This window comes from Mesoplodon mirus, assembly GCF_964341445.2.
Source record: "Mesoplodon mirus genome assembly, chromosome: 4".
Classification (NCBI taxonomy): domain Eukaryota; kingdom Metazoa; phylum Chordata; class Mammalia; order Artiodactyla; family Ziphiidae; genus Mesoplodon; species Mesoplodon mirus.
Genome location: NC_138979.1, coordinates 8,514,338 through 8,533,212, shown reverse-complemented (window position 1 = coordinate 8,533,212; position 18,875 = coordinate 8,514,338). Strand labels below are relative to the sequence as shown.

The 18,875-nt window shown below is 42.2% G+C and overlaps 2 protein-coding genes across 3 annotated transcripts in view; one reads left to right on the top strand and one right to left on the bottom strand.

Annotated features, from left to right (window-relative positions):
• Nucleotides 1–9,959, top strand: part of PRPF18 (pre-mRNA processing factor 18) — a 49,519-nt gene extending 39,560 nt beyond the window's left edge. For both annotated transcript variants that reach the window (XM_082618253.1, XM_082618252.1), the window contains one exon: nucleotides 9,498–9,959. In XM_082618253.1, coding sequence (XP_082474379.1) covers nucleotides 9,498–9,578 — 81 coding nt within the window. In that variant the 3' untranslated portion in view covers nucleotides 9,579–9,959. The remainder of the gene's footprint in view (nucleotides 1–9,497) is intronic.
• A 272-nt stretch (nucleotides 9,960–10,231) lies between these two features.
• The window catches only part of FRMD4A (FERM domain containing 4A), a 350,648-nt gene continuing 342,004 nt past the window's right edge, over nucleotides 10,232–18,875 (bottom strand). The window contains exon 23 of the mRNA XM_082618234.1: nucleotides 10,232–13,767. Within this exon, the coding sequence (XP_082474360.1) occupies nucleotides 13,707–13,767 (61 nt within the window). The 3' untranslated portion in view covers nucleotides 10,232–13,706. The remainder of the gene's footprint in view (nucleotides 13,768–18,875) is intronic.

The window sequence follows — 18,875 nt, the reverse complement described above, 5'->3', positions numbered from 1 at the left end:
AAAAGTCTAGAATGAGTAATTCAGATCAACTCAATTTTAATCATATACTTGTAAGAAAAGAATTCCTGTGGACACTTCTTGAAGGCTTGGCCTTTTTATGCATGGCTATGAATGTTAGTTGATATTGTAGAAATTAACTTTTCATCATTAAGTACACATTTTTTGAAAATCACATTTCGAGTCAAATATGTATTCCTTTAGTCTGAAGTTAGGATTAATTAGTAACTTAAGTATCTCATGGTAATTCATTCCTTTATTAGAACCTTGGCAGTTTGTTGACAGAATTTAAATAGCTGCATGGAAAATGTTCTCAACTTATCCCTGTTCTTCACGTTCCTAGGCTGCACCATTAAACGCATCTGTGCTTTCATTTTCAAGACTTTGTTCTTACAGGGTACACTAGTGACAGGAACAGAAATAATAGATAAAATGTCTTCCTTATACTTCAGTAAGGAGATTACTTAAAAACAAAAAAAGTCTTCCTCAAGTCCTATTAACTAATGATAGTTTATAAAAATAAAAGGCAAATCTAGCTAAAAGGGTATGAGTGCAATTTGGTTTGGTGTTTTTTTGTTTTTTTTTTTTTTTGCATGGGCTTCTCACTGTCGTGGCCTCTCTTGTTGTGGAGCACAGGTTCCAGACGCGCAGGCTCAGTAGTTGTGGCTCACGGGCCCAGTTGCTCCGCGGCATGTGGGATCCTCCCAGACCAGGGCTTGAACCCGTGTCCCCCGCCTTGGCAGGCAGATTCTCAACCACTGCGCCACCAGAGAAGCCCTGGTTTGGTTTTAAAAAGCATTTGCTTTCTGCAATGATAAGAAATTGCTGTTTTTTTGAGTTGATGCAGGTTGATTGTTTTAATGGTTCATTGATTTATCTGGATATAAACAACTCTATCCAGGATTTGTATCCTCTATCACATACTGTGATACACCAAACTGTATATGTAATTGATATTTTTATGCCTTATCTAGAATATGCTGTAATGCTTGCAATTAGGTTATTTAAAAATTGTGGTGAAATATATATGACATAAATTTTACCATCTTAACCATTTAAAGAAAATCTTTATTCAGCTCTACCATCTTAACCGTTTTTAAGTGTACAGTTCATCAGTTAGACTTTTAAATGCAGAATGTTTTCCTAGAAACAGTATTGATTTAAAAAAAATCAGTTTTAGTTAAATATTGTATGGGGAGAAAGTCATTAAGGAGCCATTAATGAGGACTCTGTAGAATCTGGAAAGGCTCAAGACATGGGACTTTTAGGTACTTCTAAAAGACCGGACCAGGGACTTCCCTGGCAGTCCAGTAAGACTCCACCTTCCAATGCAGGGGGTGCAGATTTGATCCCTGGTTGGGGAGTTAAGATTCCACATGCCTCGTGGCCAAAAAAACCAAAACATAAAACAGAAGCAATATTGTAACAAATTCAATAAAGACTTTAAAAAATGGTCCACATCAAAAAAAAATCTTAAGAAAAAGACTGGACCATGGGATGGGACTGAAAATGAAGGAGTGGTTGAGAATAGGATAAGTAGTCCAGAGGTTCCTTCTACCCTGTGCAAGTCAGCCCTCCTGCCTTTCTCCCTTATAGCAGAAAACAGGTTAACTTTCTGAGGGATTTGTAGCCTCAGGCAGGGTGAGATGCCCTACTCAAACCAGGCAACTCAAGTGAGGGTCTGTGTGTTGACAGATGAGACCTCTGGTTCCTTTTCTCCACTGGTCCCTCTGATGCTGGCAGCCAGGCTGTTATCCCACCTCAGGAAACAGGAGGGTTCTTCTCTGTGAACTGACCCAAGAGAAAAGATGTACAGTTACCAACAATTAGTATTCTGCTAATGAAAAAACTAACTTGCTGCCATATTGTCCTAAAATGAAGTTCCATTGATGAGCCCTGCCCATTCGGTGAGTTTCCTTTAGCTCCTTACTGCCTTACTCATAAATATGCTTGTTTACCTAGGATCATCAGACATTCAGGAAAAGTTTCCAACATGAAAGACAGAGACCAAAACACATGGAAAAAAAGGAGTTGAGAGAAACTGAATTATAGCATAGGGGACAGAAAAAACCCCTTTGATTAAAAAATTAATATCCTTAGAGAAGGTTGTAACTATGAAATAACAATAGCTACAAAAAAAATTAAAACAAGCTTTCAGAAGTTAAACATTATAGCAGAAATTTAAAAATTAAATAAAAGGGTTATAAGATAAAGTTGAGGAAATCTCAGAACTATGAAATATACGAGAACAAAAGAGTCAATCTATAAGGTCTGCAACTGTTCAAATTCCAGGAAAAAGAGAACAGAGAAATTGGAGGGTAGGAAATAAAGAATTAATGTAGGAAGAATTCCCAGAGCTGAAGGACATGCATTTCTAGAATGAAAAAAGAGCTCACTGAATTCATAGCAAATGAATAGGAAGGATCTCACGTCAAGGCTCAATATAATCAAATATTGGAGGCCAAGGATAAAGAGATTTTCAGTGCTTCTGGAGAAAAGAAACAGGTCACTTATGAAGACTCAGGAATTAAAATGCCCTCATACTTCTCATTAATGGTTCTGGAAGCTGGAAGACAGTGGAGCAATGCCTTTGTATTAGTAAGGGAAAAAGTCTCCAACTCAGAATTCTATTCCCACATGAACAGTCAAGTGTGAGTATAGGTTAAAGATATTTTCAGACAGGAAAAGTCTCAAAAATGTGACCCATCTTGTGTCATGTACCCATTCTCTGGAATCATTATCATTGTAGCTAACACTTACATGGTGTTTACTGTGTGCTCACTGCAGCAATTCAGCACATATATATTCTCTCTCTTCTCTCTCTCACATATGTAGTAAGAGGATGATACTATGATTTCTTTGTTTTACACGTGGGGAAACTTAGGCATGGAAAAGTAATTTCCCAAGGTCACACAGCTAGTAAGTGGTGGAATTGGGATTTGAACTTGGATAGTCTTAACTCCACTATGTTATATTGCTAATACTTGAGGATGTGCTCCACCAAAATGAGGGAAGCAAACAAAGATCCAGACAACAAGATCCAGCACAGGAGCAGGGCAAAAGGAATTCCCAGGTTGAAGGTGAAGGGATGCTCTAGGATTGTAGCAGTACAAGGAGGTCTGGAATTCAGTTGATCTAGATTGGAACAGAAAAGACAGAGGGCTCCAGGAAGAAAATGGAACAGATGTACTACCTGATGTGTTTGGTCATATTGAGAACCGTCTCACTGTTGGAGAATGAATTGATATCTACACAGAAAAGCAAAAAGATGGGGAAGAATACCTAAGAAAAAGGATATTGGCTCTGTTTTGGACAATATTTGTGTAGACATTATGAGGTATATCCTGAACCTCGTGCTCACTGAGAACTGTGACTTGGGGGAGGAGAGGGAGAGAAAGGCGCGTGTGTGCATAGGTGGGGCCCGTGCACGTAGTGTAAGAGATGAAATCTTCACCTTTCATAGGAGGTAGAAAAATAAAAACTGGAAAAAAAATCACTGTCAGCATGTAGTATCTAGAAATATGGCAGTAAATACCAGAAGAAACGCTTAAGAGATTTGGAGTGGTTGCCTTTGGGGTGATGGAATTAGGGATTGGAAAGGGGGAGGCAGGGGACTGCTTTTATTTGATAGAAGAACTATGTGCTTTTAAAAATATATACAATAACATGCATGCAAAACATGGGATTACCCTTGGCTTTTCTCTCTCTGTCTCAGCCCATGTCCTGTCAGCAAACCGTTCAGGTTACATCTGGGGTGATCCCTTCTTACCACCTGCACTGCCACCGTCTGGGTCTGGCACCTGCCTGTCTTCTCTGGATGACTGCGTGTCTCCTCTCTGCGCTTCTTTCCTCGCCCCTCTTCTGTTCAGTCTCTGTATGGCACCCAGAGGGATCCAGTTAAAATACAAACCAGACTGTGATGCTCTCTTGCTCAGAGCCCTACAGTGGCTCCCTAGTTCAGGGAGAGCCAGAGCCCTTCCGGTCACTTCCCACATCCACACACGCCTCTTGCCTGCCTGACCTTCTCCATAGCACTTGCCACCATCCAACACGTTAGATATTTACATACTCATTTTGTTTCTTGTCCGTTTTACATATTTTGTTTCTCGTCTGTCTTCCTTTATTAGAATTTATTCTCAATGAGGGTGAGGATATTTTCTCTTTTTTTTCTCCTGCTCTATTCCCAGAGCCTGGAGCAGTGCTTGGCACGTAGTAGGCACTGAATAAGGATTTATTAAATAAATGTATTGCTTTTATAAAAGTGAAAATTATATTTAAAAATACTACTTGTTTTTAGAAAGCTATTTGCAATAAGCTAAGCTAAGCAGCTCCTTGTCTTACTGGTTGAAGCATCCCCAAGCAATTTGAAACTAAAATCCTGAGGGACCTAACTGAAAAGATTTGTTTCCATTTGGAAAATACTCATATGTTATCGTCAGGTTATGCCCCTTTAACACCCTGTGCTGGGGGCCGTCAGTCCTTACGGCAAAAATTTACTGTAACGTTCCGTGGTAACTGTTTATGATGGAGACTGTTGAGTTTCACAGCTGTTTGACAGCTAAGATTTCAGACGGGGTACTCTTAATATTTATTTTTTAAGCATAGAATCTGTTCAGTGAGTGTAAATAAGCATCACACATATCTTCAATAAGGCACAAACACCTAAAATTCTAATTCCTACAGTGTAAGGAAAATGACCCCCAGCCGTCTTAGCATCTGCTTGCCTTTCCTTGGCTCATAATAATTCTTGCTGTGTTTTGCTGCAGATTAAAGCTGTTTAGTCTTTCATTGGACTGTTCCCTTTCCTAGCTTTGCCTCTCTTCTCACCTGTTCCTTCAGGAGACTTAGGATCCTTTTAATGATATCACATACATTTCCATGGCTACAGATCCAGTTCTGCAGCCACAGGATTAGAATTCACAGCAGGAGAAGCTGGACTGTGAGAGGGAAGGGTCTTTGTCCTAAAGCAACTCCGATTAGGCACGCAGCGAGCAGCAACATCGCCAGCAGAACAAGGGGCAGGGCGGACTGCCGGGCTTTCTTCGCACTGGCTGGCGGAAGTCTCCCTTCGTGGGAACCAGCTGAAGGGTAACCTCCCTCCACACTCCCACTCCTCAAATAGCATAATATGTACCGTCTTTGAACCCACAAAGGACCTGATGTGAAATGTTTGAAAATCATGTTTCTCTGATGTTGAATCTCTTAGATTATAGCTCCCTTCATAGAAGTAATTTATATTTGTGTTATCTGCCTACTGTGGGACCAAAGAGATTTGGCAGGCTTTTTACCTCATTGTTTTGTTTTGGTTTTGGTGATTTTACTTAGCTTAAGTGTTGTTTGAATATGTAGGTAATTACAGAGTACGAGTTCTAGATCTTTGGTGATGTTTTCTCTACCTGTTCACATTAGTATGTATTTTGAGGGGGTTTACCCTTCCTGCTCAGACTTCTAGATGCACTTTTCTGTTACTAGATTGTATAATTCCAGCAACATACTCTGCTTTTCCCACTGGGTCATGAAACTCTTTCTTCTTTTAAGAGCAGATGATATTTCATTGTATCATTTTTAGGAAAGAAAGTGAATTTGGGGGGAATACTAGTTAAGTACCAGGCAGTGTGCTATATATTTTTTCATATCTAATATAGACCTGAACATAGCCTTTGGCCTCTGATGGCATTTCATTGTTCTTACTGTGATAGGAACTGGGTCGTTGCAGTTTTTGTGAATGCAAGGAGAAACCTTAAAATAATTTGTGCCAAAAATTGCTTTGGAGATCATTAAAATTAAGTGCTGCTGTTATTGGTTGTCGTTTTTAGTAACTTATCAATATTGCTCTTGATGTCTAGATTTCAGTAAGACATCTGACGAAGTCTCTCCTTGTAAACAAGGACATTTGTAGGCTGGTAGATAAGAGAGTAAATAGGATTCAATGCTAGTTGTAAAGCTTGCAGAATTGTTCTGGAGAGATCTATAGTGGCACATCGCAGGTTTCTGCCCTTGTCCCTGGCCTGTTTGAGAATTTGGATAATGACTTAGAGGCATGTTTGCTCGCTGGTGGATGAGAAAGCTAAGAAGCATAACTGAAAATAAAATGCCCACTAAGGATTTTAAAAGATCACAGACTGAAGGATGAGTTGAAAGGGACTGATTGAATCTTAATTGTGACAGTTCTTGTCATCCGTTAAAAATATCACTATGAAGTTATAGACTGGATGAGAACTGGCCAGATTGTAGAAGAGATAGAAAGCACCTGAGATTTGTGACATCATGGGAATTTGTGGCGTTCATAGCATTTGTCTAAAAAGAACCGAAGGCCATGGTAACAGATGCCAAAGGTACAGGACAAAGGCGGTGTCGTAGGTACTAAGACTACATCATGCAGAATTGGCCAGGTCATGTCTGTGCTAGTTTCTGTACTAGTTTTTATGATTATAGTACAGTTTGTTTATTGTGTAATATTTGCTACGTAAAAAAGAATACCTGTGATAGGCAAGTGATGAAGCAAAGAATAAGATAAATGTGTAAAGGCCTTAATCCCAGCTTAAGAACGAGAACTTTCTGAAGATCATAAATCTGTATTTTCCTCCTGTACCCCAGAAGTAACCATTATCCCCAATTTGTCATTTCCTTGCTTTTTCAAAAATAATTCCACCATGTTATGTGTGTATTTCTTAGCAATATATTATTATTATTTTTTTTTTTTTTGCGGTACGCGGGCCTCTCACTGTTGTGGCCTCTCCCGTTGCGGAGCACAGGCTCCGGACGCGCAGGCTCAGCGGCCATGGCTCACGGGCCCAGCCGCTCCGCGGCACATGGGATCCTCCCAGACCGGGGCACGAACCCGTATCCCCTGCATCGGCAGGCGGACTCTCAACCACTGCGCCACCAGGGAGGCCCAGCAATATATTATTTTTAAGTTGTTTTTGAGTTGTACTAAAATGGTATAATAGTAGAAGAATCAATATTGTTAAAATGACCATACTACCCAAGGCAATCTACACATTCAATGCAATTCCTATCAAAATACCAATGGCATTTTTCACAGAGCTAGAACAACTAATTTTAAAATCTGTATGGAAACACAAAAGACCCCGAATGGCCAAAACGATCTTGAGAACGAAGAGCAGAGCTGGAGGAATCAGGCTCCCTGACTTTCATCAGAACATGATGGTACTGGCACAAAAACAGACACATAGGTCAATGGAACAGGATAGAAAACCCAGAGATAAACCCATGGCTTACGGTCAATTAATTTATGACAAAGGAAGCAAGAAGGTACAGTGCAGAAAAGACAGTCTCTTCAATAAGTGGTGCTGGGGAAACTGAACAGCTACATGTGAAAGAATGAAATTAGAACATTCTCTAACACCATATACAAAAATTAAATTCAAAATGGATTAAAGACCTAAGTGTAAGACCAAATACTGTAAAACTCCTAGTGGAAAACAGGCAAAACACTCTGACACAAATTGAAGCCATATTTTTTTGAATCCGTCTTAGAGTAATGGAAACAAAACAAAAATAAACAAATGGGATCTAATTAAACTTATAAGCTTTTGTAGAGTAAAGGAAACCATTGTCAAAACTAAAAGACAGCCTACTGAATGAGAGAGAATATTTGCAAATGATATGACCAATAAAGGATTCATACCCAATGTATATAAACAAGCTCATTACAGCTCGACAAATAGCCCACTAAAAAAATGGGCAGAAGAACTGAATTGGCATTTTTCCAAAGAGGAACTGCAGATGGCCAACAGGCACATGCAAATATGCTTTTGCTAACGTTGCTCATCATCGGGGAAATGCAAAACAAAACCACAATGAGATACCACCTCACACCTGTCAGAATGGCCATCATTAAAAAGTCTACAAATAACAGGTGCTGGCAAGGATGAGGAGAAAAGGGAACTGTTGCACACTGTTGGTGGTGATGTGAATTGGGGCCGCCACTGTGGAAAGCATTAAGGAGGTGTCTTAAAAAACTAAAAATAGAACTACCATATGACCCCGCAATTCTACTCCTGAGTATATATCCAGAAAAAACCCCAAAGCACTAATTTAAAAGGATACATGTACCCTAATGTTCATAGCAGAACTATTTACAGTAGCCAAGACATGGAAACAGCCCAAGTGTCCATCAACAGACGAATGGATAGAAGAGGTGGTACATATACACAGTGGAGTACTGCTCAGCCATGACGAGTGAAACTTGGCCCTTTGCAGCTGCAGGGACGGACTTTGTGGGCGTTATGCCCAAGTGAAACAAGTCAGAGAGAGACAGTGACGTCACTGACATGTGGAGTCTAAAAGATGCAGCAGACTAGTGAACATAACCAAAAGAAGCAGACTCACAGACACAGGGAACAAGCCAGTGGTTACCAGTTGGGGGGCGGGGGGAGAAAGGCAATATAGGGGAGGGGGAGGTACAAACTGTTGGGTGTAAGACAGGCTCAGGGATGTACTGTACAACAACGGGGAAGACAGCCAATATTTTGTAATAACTGTAAACGGAAAGTAACCTGTAAAAATTATATATAATAAAAAAAGTTTTAAATGGTATAATACTGTATATAGCATTTTGCCACTTGCTTTTTTTTTTTTTTTTTTTTTTTTGGCTGCGTTGGGTCTTGGTTGCTGCCCGCGGGCTCTTTCTAGTTGCTACAAGTGGGGGCAGCTCTTCGTTGGCGGTGCGCGGGCTTCTCACTGCAGTGGCTTCTCTTGTTGTGGAGCACGGGCTCTAGGTGCACGGGCTTCAGTAGTTGTGGCTCGCGGGCTCTAGAGCGCAGGCTCAGTAGTTGTGGCACATGGGCTTAGTTGCTCTGCGGCATGTGGGATCTTCCTGGACCAGGGCTTGAACCCGTGTCCCCTGCATTGACAGGCAGATTCTTAACCACTGCACCACCAGGGAAGCCCCTTGCCACTTGCTTTTTACATTTAACGTTCTAAGATTCATGTATATCCATTGTTCTCAACTAGAGTTCCTCATTTGGACCGTAGAACACAGAAGATGATTTGAGTGCCTGTTGTCTCATTTCTCTCAAGGATGGGACACGTGTAGCACCCTTTTAGGGTACATCGGAGAGGAGCTGTTTCATTACGTATAATGGATGCTTTAGGCTAGCCAGCAGGGCTTAGTTCTCTATTGGAACCTGGTGGAGAAAGGCTAAATTGTAGCTCTAGGTAATTCTTTTTTACTGATGTAGTATGTTCCATTTGTAAGCATACTAAAGCTTATTCACATATTCTCCTATGATGGACATTTGGGTTGTTTCTGGTACTTTTGATGTTATTGTTTTTGTGAACAAGCTATGACCATCTTGTACCTTTCTCTGAGTGCACACGATTAAATCTTTCTCTCAGTGTACATCTGAGGGGTGTTGTAGGGGACTGCTGCATTTTAGTGGGGACGTTGGTAAACTGGAGGGAACACAGAGGAGGGTGATTGAGAATAGTTTAACCATATCATAACCAACCGTTATTTATTTTTATTTTCTTAGGGATTGAAGAGGTTAATGACCATTTGCCAGAAGCACTTTCCTACAGATCCATCGAAATGTGTGGAGTACAATGCATTGTGAGATCTGTGTGCGGCCCGTGAATATCACAAGAAACTTAAGGAAGCCTGGCGTGGACTTGCGGAATTGCCAACAGGCACGAGGGAAGAAGAAAAAGGAATTTCTGGTCTCTGAGTTCTGCCTAATGCAGCTCTTGGTTTTCAGAACTGTGTTGGCTCTCATGTCACATCTGACTGCCAAGTGATTTCTGTCTTGCTTTTATCTTAAATAGTCGAAAAATTAAGTTCTAAAGACTTTCCCCCATAATTTAACTGTGTAGACAACAGTCACAGGACAGGGTTTAAAATAACTTTTCCCCCCTAGACCTGAAAGTTGCAGTTAAAGGATTAAAAAGGAACCTTTGAGGATGGACTTAATTATTTCTGTAAAATATGGTAATTTTCACATTGCCTCTTATGAAGTGTTTATAGAAAAATATTTTTATATTTTTCAACAAAAACATGGAACCATTTAATGAAACTTGATAGTCCTTAAATGTTGCTGAACTTTTGCCATCTTGCAATAGATTTGAATGTAAATGTTACTACTGTTACGTGTTATTTTTCTTGCATTTCAGAGCTTGCTTTTATCTTTTAAAGTGTGTAAACTTTAGTATTGGTCATCTCTCGGGACAGATACAATTAACAGGAAATAGAAGTTTGGAACACAAAGATGGTATATTAAACCAGCAGAAGTTCACATTCAGTAACCCCAGTGCATCAAGGTTCAAGGTGGGGAGATGGATTGTCAAGCCACGAACGGGGATGTTTTGCTGCCACTGGTTCTTCCTAGAATAGGACTGCCCGTGAGTGTCATCCTCCCGAGACCGGTGGTGGACACCTGTCCCAGCTCCACCCCGCCCAGCAGAAGAGGAAGATGCCAGGACTCTTGGCCGCTGCCCGAGACAGTGGGTCCTGGGTCTGAGTTTGCACAAACGAGGGCTTCGTTTGAATCTTGCACAGTGTCAGCCCCAGAGAATTGTGACGAATCACTGCGCTTTAGGGGTTGAGAGGACTCAGTGGATAGAGGCAGGAGGGGAAATAGAAAGTTGCCTGAGCAGGTGGATTGGCACTGCCGGCTAGAGGTAGGAGCGGGGCTCCGAAGTCAGAACTAACTCACCTCATATTGCAGCTCCCCACCTGTGCACGTAAGGGTGTGAGTATGTATGTACGACCATGAGCAAGTCACTTCACTCCAAGCCTCAGCTTCCTTATCTGCAAATGGTGGTGATACTTGTTCATACCTCATGGCATCACTGTTGTATTTAAGTAAAAGAACATGCTTAGCACGCTGCCTGGCAAGTAAGAGCTCAGTAAATAACAGTTGTGTGCTTGTTGTTGGAGTGAAGACAAAGTAGCTTTCCCCAACCTGCCGTCAGGGTCAGTGCGGGCGGGCTCACGTGACGAGAACGATCGTGGTAGCAGCAGCGTGCTAGTAGGAGCATCTATGAAGCATTTACTGTGTCCAGGCTCTATGGCTGCTCACACTGTGAGCCAGTTCTGAGTTTAGAAGGATCGAGAATGCGGTGGGGCTGGAGTCAGCTGCGCGTGTGCAGGTGGGCTCACAGTCACTTCTTCTGGCCCTTCTTGGGAAGCCTCGAGAGGCAGTTTTGGCCACTTGTGGGGTCTGTGGCTGTGCCTGGCTGATCGTGTCCGCTGGTCATGTGTGTGATGGTGGCTGAGGCCTGCTGTCCTAAATTGAATCAGGGTTCCTTGCCTACTTTATTTATTTATTTATTTATTTATTTATTTATTTATTTATTTATTTATTTATTTTTTGCGGCACGCGGGCCTCTCACTGCTGTGGCCTCTCCCGTTGCGGAGCACAGGCTCCGGACGCGCAGGTTCAGCGGCCATGGCTCACGGGCCCAGCCGCTCCGCAGTATGTGGAATCTTCCCGGACCGGGGCACGAACCCGTGTCCCCTGCATTGGCGGCAGACTCTCAACCACTGCGCCACCAGGGAAGCCCCCTTGCCTACTTTAGAAACCGTTTCTTCTTATTAAATTACAACCGAAGAGAGCTTACTAGAGCAAATAAGAGACAGACTTTCATAAGAGATGACAACAGTCTAGACTTCTCTCATGTAGTCTTGTTGTATAGGACTTGTTTATAAATATTGTTGAACGAACACTCCCCAGGTTACTTCGTTTTAATTCCCAGTCAGCATGGTAGTCAGCTAATTTCGTGTTGTCTTCCCATTTGCTGTTAGTTAATATTCCACCACAAAGAAGAAACTGCGTCATGTGACACCAGTATCTTCTGAAACTGATCAGTGTGGATAGATGGTTAGAAAAAAGAGTTGTACTGTATTCTGCAGTGCTGTGAATGTTGGTCATTTTGGGCTTAGGTTGAAAGACATAGATCTTGTGGAAAAGTCTTCCGTTTCCCTGAAGTGAAAGATCTTCAGAGGATTGCAGATATCATGGGGGTGTGTTAAAAAATGACCTCTCGCAGTGTCCAAATCATGAAAACTTAGTTCACCAGCTGCTGCATATTTCTATTTTTTAGCTATTTCTAAAACAATAAAGGCCTGTCTTTTAAAATCAGTCACAATCCTGAACTAAGTATATTTTTCCCTTTCTATCTCCCACCTGCTCAGACTCCTTTCCAAAGGAGTCGTGTCTTTCTGGACTCATATTTAGTGAAACACTGGTTTTCCCTCAGAAGTAAATACTGCTTTTCTTAGGAGTGTTCTTGCCAACAGCAAAGACTGAGCAGTATTTTTCAGCACTGCAGCATGGGGCTGCGGCAGTCTGGAGGTCATGGCTGTGATTCTAGCCTTTGGGGAAAACTAGGAAAAGAAGGCTGAGGCCAAAGACAATTGACACACAGCGGGGAGAGAGAAAGGATGGTCCTGATGTTGTAGGAAGGAGGAGGAGTCCCGAGAGACCAGAGCGAGGAAGGCAGCTGCCACTAGCAACGCCATTTAGGGTGCGCTGCGACTCTGAACTATCAGGAAGAATTTGGAGGAATAGAAAATAGGGTTGATAGCGGTGCGACTTCTTAATGTTCAGTTTTTCCTTCTGCTGATCTCCTGACCCACTCTAGCCCTTTAGATTGTCCTGGGATTTGATACCAGTAAATACTGTAGAAATACAATTGTCTTTTTATATGAAAGAAAGTGTTTGGTAGCTTTGAACTTGGGGGGTTCCTATCACTGGCTCTTTTGCAGCCCTGCAATAACCCCCTTTAGTGCTTCTGGACCTAGAAGGGTAGTAGAGCTAAGTGGGGCAGATTCAGTGAAAGGGGAGCTTGGGTTGAGCTGCGGCCATTTCCTTTGTGCAAATATCTCCAAGAGTGTAACTTGGTGTGTCATGCCTCTCTCCTCCCCGTCCTCGTGCGTGGAGCCCCTGGAAGAATGTCTGTCCCATAGAAATTCATGGTATGGCGTCACACTGGGAGGCTTGAACTGAAAGCACTTTCTCATGGCAGGTGTATGTAAGGGTTGCCAGCTGTCGAGAGTCAGGAGCCAGCTCCGGTCCCCGGAGGGTCGCTGTGGGAACACCATCACGGCAACTGGTTTTCATCACAGACTCTGCAGTTGGATTGGCTGAGTTATAACTATGCAGTAGTCCTGGAATGGTTAACAGTAACCTTAAAATCTTTTGAAATTTAAAAATAAGTTCTGGTGGTGTGGACCAACTAGGGGAATGCAGTGTGGGCGGCGGCAGCTGTGGTGTGAGCAGAGCCCATTCAAGATTCTGGAACCACGCTCATTTAAAAAAAAATGTTTTTTATATTTCCCAAAACAGTTTATTATGAAAGCATGGATTATTTACTTATTTTTCCACAAACTCTTACACAGCTTGTCCAAACCAATCCTTGTGCTGATGGTAATGGTTACTCTGTTTAACTAGGCCACTTCCTCTTGTTTAGTCTCTCCTCTCTGTCCTTAAGCACCAGCTTTGAAATAATTGTCCGCCTTCTCCCAGCATTCAAGGTGAACACATTCCTTTGACCACGGAGGGCAGCGAAGAAGGTTTGAGGCGCTTTCTGAGCATCGTTGGTGATGACAGTTGCTGTCACCGAGCTTCCTGCCACCACAGTCCGGTCACTGGCGTGGACGGCTCTCCTTGCCCTCTGCACGCCCAGATTTTACAACTTGCCAAAACCAAATTGCCTTTGCTCTCCAACTGCCCTTCCCCTGAGGCTTAGGAGACATCGTAAACCGTGAGTGTTGTCCTCGGAGCCTGGTTTCGAGATTCTGCCATCCTGTGAAGTGGGAGGATTAAAGTTGTAGCTTTGAAACGTTTTGACCACAACTCACAGACGACAATAACAAGTGTGTGGAGACCCAGTATTCCTTGCATATATGCACGTGTAACAAAAGCACTGACCATACCATGTGCGGTACGTTCTTATGTTTTCTTTTCTGTTGTGTTTCTTATTTAAAAAAAAAAACATGCTGGTTGTGACCCTCTAAAGTGGCTCACAGCTCATTAATATGTTGTGACCAGCAGTTTGAAAGCCACAGATTAAAAGGAGTTATCAGGGCTTCCCTGGTGGCGCAGTGGCTGGGGGTCCGCCTGCCAATGCAGGGGACACGGGTTCGTGCCCCGGTCCAGGAAGATCCCACATGCCACGGAGCGGCTGGGCCCATGAGTCATGGCCGCTGGGCCTGCGCGTCCGGAGCCTGGGCTCTGCGACGGGAGAGGCCACAGCAGTGAGAGAGGCCTGCGTACAGCAAAAAAAAAAAAAAAAAAAGGAGTTATCAGAGTTATGGAAGGAAATGACCTGGTGGATAAATTCAGGGCAACAGGACTCTACTTCTTTTTTATTGTTTTAATACAAAGAGAGAGAAAACACTTAGTTCTGAAGGTTAATGTGAAATTTAGCAGATGATAAAACCTCGAGTACTTCAAATGTTAAATACTTTTGAAGTAATAATTCTTAGGTTTCAAATGGGGAGACGTGTCCATAGAAGAAGCACCAGGACAAGCCTCATATAATCCTTCTGTAAGAGATTTGGCAGTAAAGATAGGTACAACCTTGGGCTGGCTGTATATTGTGTACAGCAAGAATAAATAAGATATTATAAAATAAATAAGAGGTTGTTTAAAAGCATGAGTTAGGATTGGGGCAGAGATACCCGGAGTCAGGTATTCTTAATCAGTTACCTGTTGAGGGTTTGTTTAGCCCTTTGAAGATTATTTCCCAAGACTCAGGGCTAGATTACATTTCCTTTATTGTAAATTTTTTATTGAAATGTAACATATACAGAAAAGTGCATAAATCAGAATACCATATAACTTTTTTCAAAGTGAACATCTCCCAAAGTAACTAGCATCCGAGTCAGGAAAGATAATGTTATTAATGCCCCAGAAATCTCTTCACGCCTCATTCTAGTCAGAGCCATGGTCCTGATTTTCATCAGGACATTTTCATCACCCCAAAGAGAAACCTGGTACCCATTAGTGGTCATCCCCTGAATGAGTTAGTTTGCTTGTTTTGTTTTTTTAATTTATTTTTTATACAGCAGGTTCTTATTAGTTATCTATTTTATACATATTAGTGTATACATGTCAATCCCAATCTCCCAATTCATCCCACCACCACCCCCCCACCCTGCCCCCCCACTTTCCCTCCTTGGTGTCCATACGTTTGTTCTCTACATCTGTGTCTCAATTTCTAACCTGCAAACCGGTTCATCTGTACCGTTTTTCTAGGTTCCACATATATGCATTAATATACGATATTTGTTTTTCTCTTTCTGACTTACTTCACTCTGTATGACAGTCTCTAGGTCCACCACGTCTCTACAAACATCAATGGAACAGGATAGAAAGCCCAGAGATAAACCCACGCACCTATGGTCAACTAATCTATGACAAAGGAGGCAAGAATATACAATGGAGAAAAGACAGTTTCTTCAGTAAGTGGTGCTGGGAAAACTGGACAGCTACATGTAAAAGAATGAAATTAGAACATTCCCTAACACCATGCACAAAAATAAACTCAAAATGGATTAGAGACCTAAATGTAAGACTGGACACTATAAAACTCGTAGAGGAAAATATCGGAAGAACACTCTCTGACATAAATCACAGCAAGATCTTTTTTGATCCACCTCCAAGAGTAATGGAAATAAAAACAAAAGTAAACAAATGGGACCTAGTGAAACTTAAAAGCTTTTGCACAGCAAAGGAAACCGTAAACAAGACGCAAAGGCAACCCTCAGAGTGGGAGAAAATATTTGCGAATGAAGCAACTGACAAAGGATTAATCTCCAAAATATATACAAGCAGCTCATGAAGCTCAGTATCAAAAAAAAAAACCCAATCCAAAAATGGGCAGAAGACCTAAACAGGCATTTCTCCAAAGAAGACATACAGATGGCCAAGAAGCACATGAAAAGCTGCTCAACATCACTAATTATTAGAGGAATGCAAATCAAAACTACAGTGAGGTATCACCTCACACTAGTTAGAATGGCCGTCATCAGAAAATCTACAAACAGTGCTGGAGAGGGTGTGGAGAAAAGGGAACCCTCTTGCTCTGTTGGTGGGAATGTAAATTGATACAGCCACTATGGAGAACAGTATGGAGGTTCCTTAAGAAACTAAAAATAGAATTACCATATGACCCAGCAGTCCCACTCCTGGGCATATACCCAGAGAAAACCACAATTCAAAAAGACACATGCACCCCAGTGTTCACTGCAGCACTATTTTACAATAGCCAGGTCATGGAAGCAACCTAAATGCCCATCGACAAGACAAATGGAAAAAGAGGATGTGGTACGTAGATACAATGGAATATTACTCAACCATAAAAAGGAGTTTGCTTGTTTTTTAATTTGCCCATTTATAGATGAGGTCAGTTATACGTGACTCCTTTTACATTTTATTTCTTTGTCTCAACTTACAGTTTCTGATATTCATCCTTGTGTGTCTGTGTGGTTCTTTCATTCTCACTGCTCTCTGCACTTCTACTCTTGATAGACGTATGAGTTGTTTCCAGTTTGTGTATGAATGTTGTACATGCATTTTTTGGTGAGTATAAATTTCTGTAGGGTATATACGAAGCTGAGAAATTTCTGGGGCACAGGATATGTGTGTACTCAGAAGGTATCGCTGAAGAGGTTTCCAAAGCGGTTGTGCCAGGTTACCATCCCACGTGCAGGATTTGAGGGGTCCAGGGGCCCCACATCCGAGCCTCCCCTGGTATGTGCTCTGTCATTTCCACTTCAGCTCTTCTGGTGGGTTAACATGGTGTGTCACTTTGTGGTTTTACTTTGCATTTCACTGAGGACAAGTAAAGTCAAGCATTTTTAATACGTACTGAATGGCCATTGGATTTTGTCTTTTGGGAAGTTTCTGTTCAAGATTTATTTTTGTCCACTTTTATCTGTTGACTTCCCAGCCTTTACTGACTTATAGTTCTTTATATAGTCTGGCTATGAGTCCTATGTTAGATATATATATTACAAATACTTCTCCCGCCCTGTGGCTTGCCTTTATGCAGGGTTTTCTATGCATAGGGCAAATAATCTTGTAACTAGCTCAGGCATAACCTTTGTCAGCTATCTTTGCCAGACAGATTTTATAAAAATCAAATCATGTGAATCTTAAATAACATAATCTTTTTCATAGTGGCATGCCTGAGTGTGGGATTTAGAGAAGAGGAAATCGTGTGAGTTTTTGTATTTTTGTCAAACTTTACAGTTTTATTAGATTACTATTTCATTAAGACTTGGTTTGTATTTTTCTTCTTTAGGTCTGCAAGTTTATGGGCCGTATATGTATGGTATGGACACGGCCAGCTGCTTATCCTGTTTTCATTCTCCTCTCCTTTACCAACAGAGCCCTACTTTGTGCAGAGCTGCAGTGAGCACAGTAAAAGCTACTTGCTCTCCTAGGACCCTTTAAAGTTAGAGCTGGTTTTGTGACAGGTTCTACCAATAAATATGGATAGAAGTCTTTTGGGTGGGACTTCCAGGAAACCTGTTGCTTTTCTAAAAAAGAAAAAAAAAAGATAGACTTAGTTAACAAAAATGTTGCCCTTTCTCTCTTCTTTCCTAAAAAGTGGTCATGATGCTTCAGTGCTTTGCAGCCATCCTGCAGTCTTGACGGTGGGAGACCCATGCTAAAGATGGTGGAGTCAGTTCTTTAATGGCATCATGGGCATCACTGTTCAAACCTTGAACCACTGTATTAGTCAGGGTTCTCCAGAGAAACAGACCTACAAGGAGATTGTATATATGGAGTTGATTCCTTTGATTATGGAGGCTGAGAAGTCCCATGATCTGCTGCCTGCAAACAGGAGAGCCAGTGGTATAAATTCCAGTCTGAATCCAAAGGCTGGAGATCCAGGAGAGCCTATGGGAAGTCCCACTTTGAGGGAGGGAGAGGACCAGCGTTCCAGCTCCACGGTCAGGCAGAGAGCAGCTTCTCCCTTACCCCACGTCTTGTTCTGTTCAGGCCCTCGACAGATTGGATGAGGCCCATCCACAGTGGAGAGCAGTATTCTACTCAGTCCACCGATTCAGATGTTCATCTCATCCACAAACACCCTCACAGATACACCCAGAGTAACGTTTAACCAGACATCTGGGCACCCAGGTCGCAGTCAAGTTGACCCATAAAATTAACCATCACAGTAGCCTTCCTCTGGGCCTCACGTTCTGTGAGGGCAGTATTGGGTAAGCTCCTGCCGTTGTGTTTCCATATATTCTGCAGAATTCAGTCCCTAAGCAATATATACGTTACTCAGATTTCTCAGCTTTCAGAACCATTGAGGCGTGTAGCAAGTGTGTCTACCCCAGCGGGAGCAAGACCTGACTCTGCCACGTCCACGTCCTACTATGATACACGTAAGTGTAACTGTTCGCGGGAATGAGCTCTGGATATCGGCACCAGGTCATTTCAACTGCAGAAAAGCCATGAACGAAACGGACGTTAAAGGCAATTCAGGGACAGCCAGGTTTCAGAGCAGACAGAGGTCTGGCCTGTGGTGGAGATTCTTGTCGCTCCGTTGGACAGAGGCATCTAGCTCTTGTTCTCTTGTGTTACTGCCAAATCTCCATTAGACTTAGAAATGACTTTGAGAGGAATAAACTCGTGAATACCTCTATGGATGTGAAAAGTGTTTGAGAAAATGCACGATTGTGCTTTCATTTTGGGGGAGAGTATCTTTTTTTAAAAAATAATTTATCTTTGGCTGCGTTGGGTCTTCGTTGCTGCGCGTGGGCTTTCTCTAGTTGCGGCGAGTGGGGGCTACTTCTCATGCGCGGGCTTCTCGTTGTGGTGGCTTTTCATTGCAGAGTACGGGCCCTAGGCACATGGGCTTCAGTAGTTGTGCACGCGGGCTCAGTAGTTGTG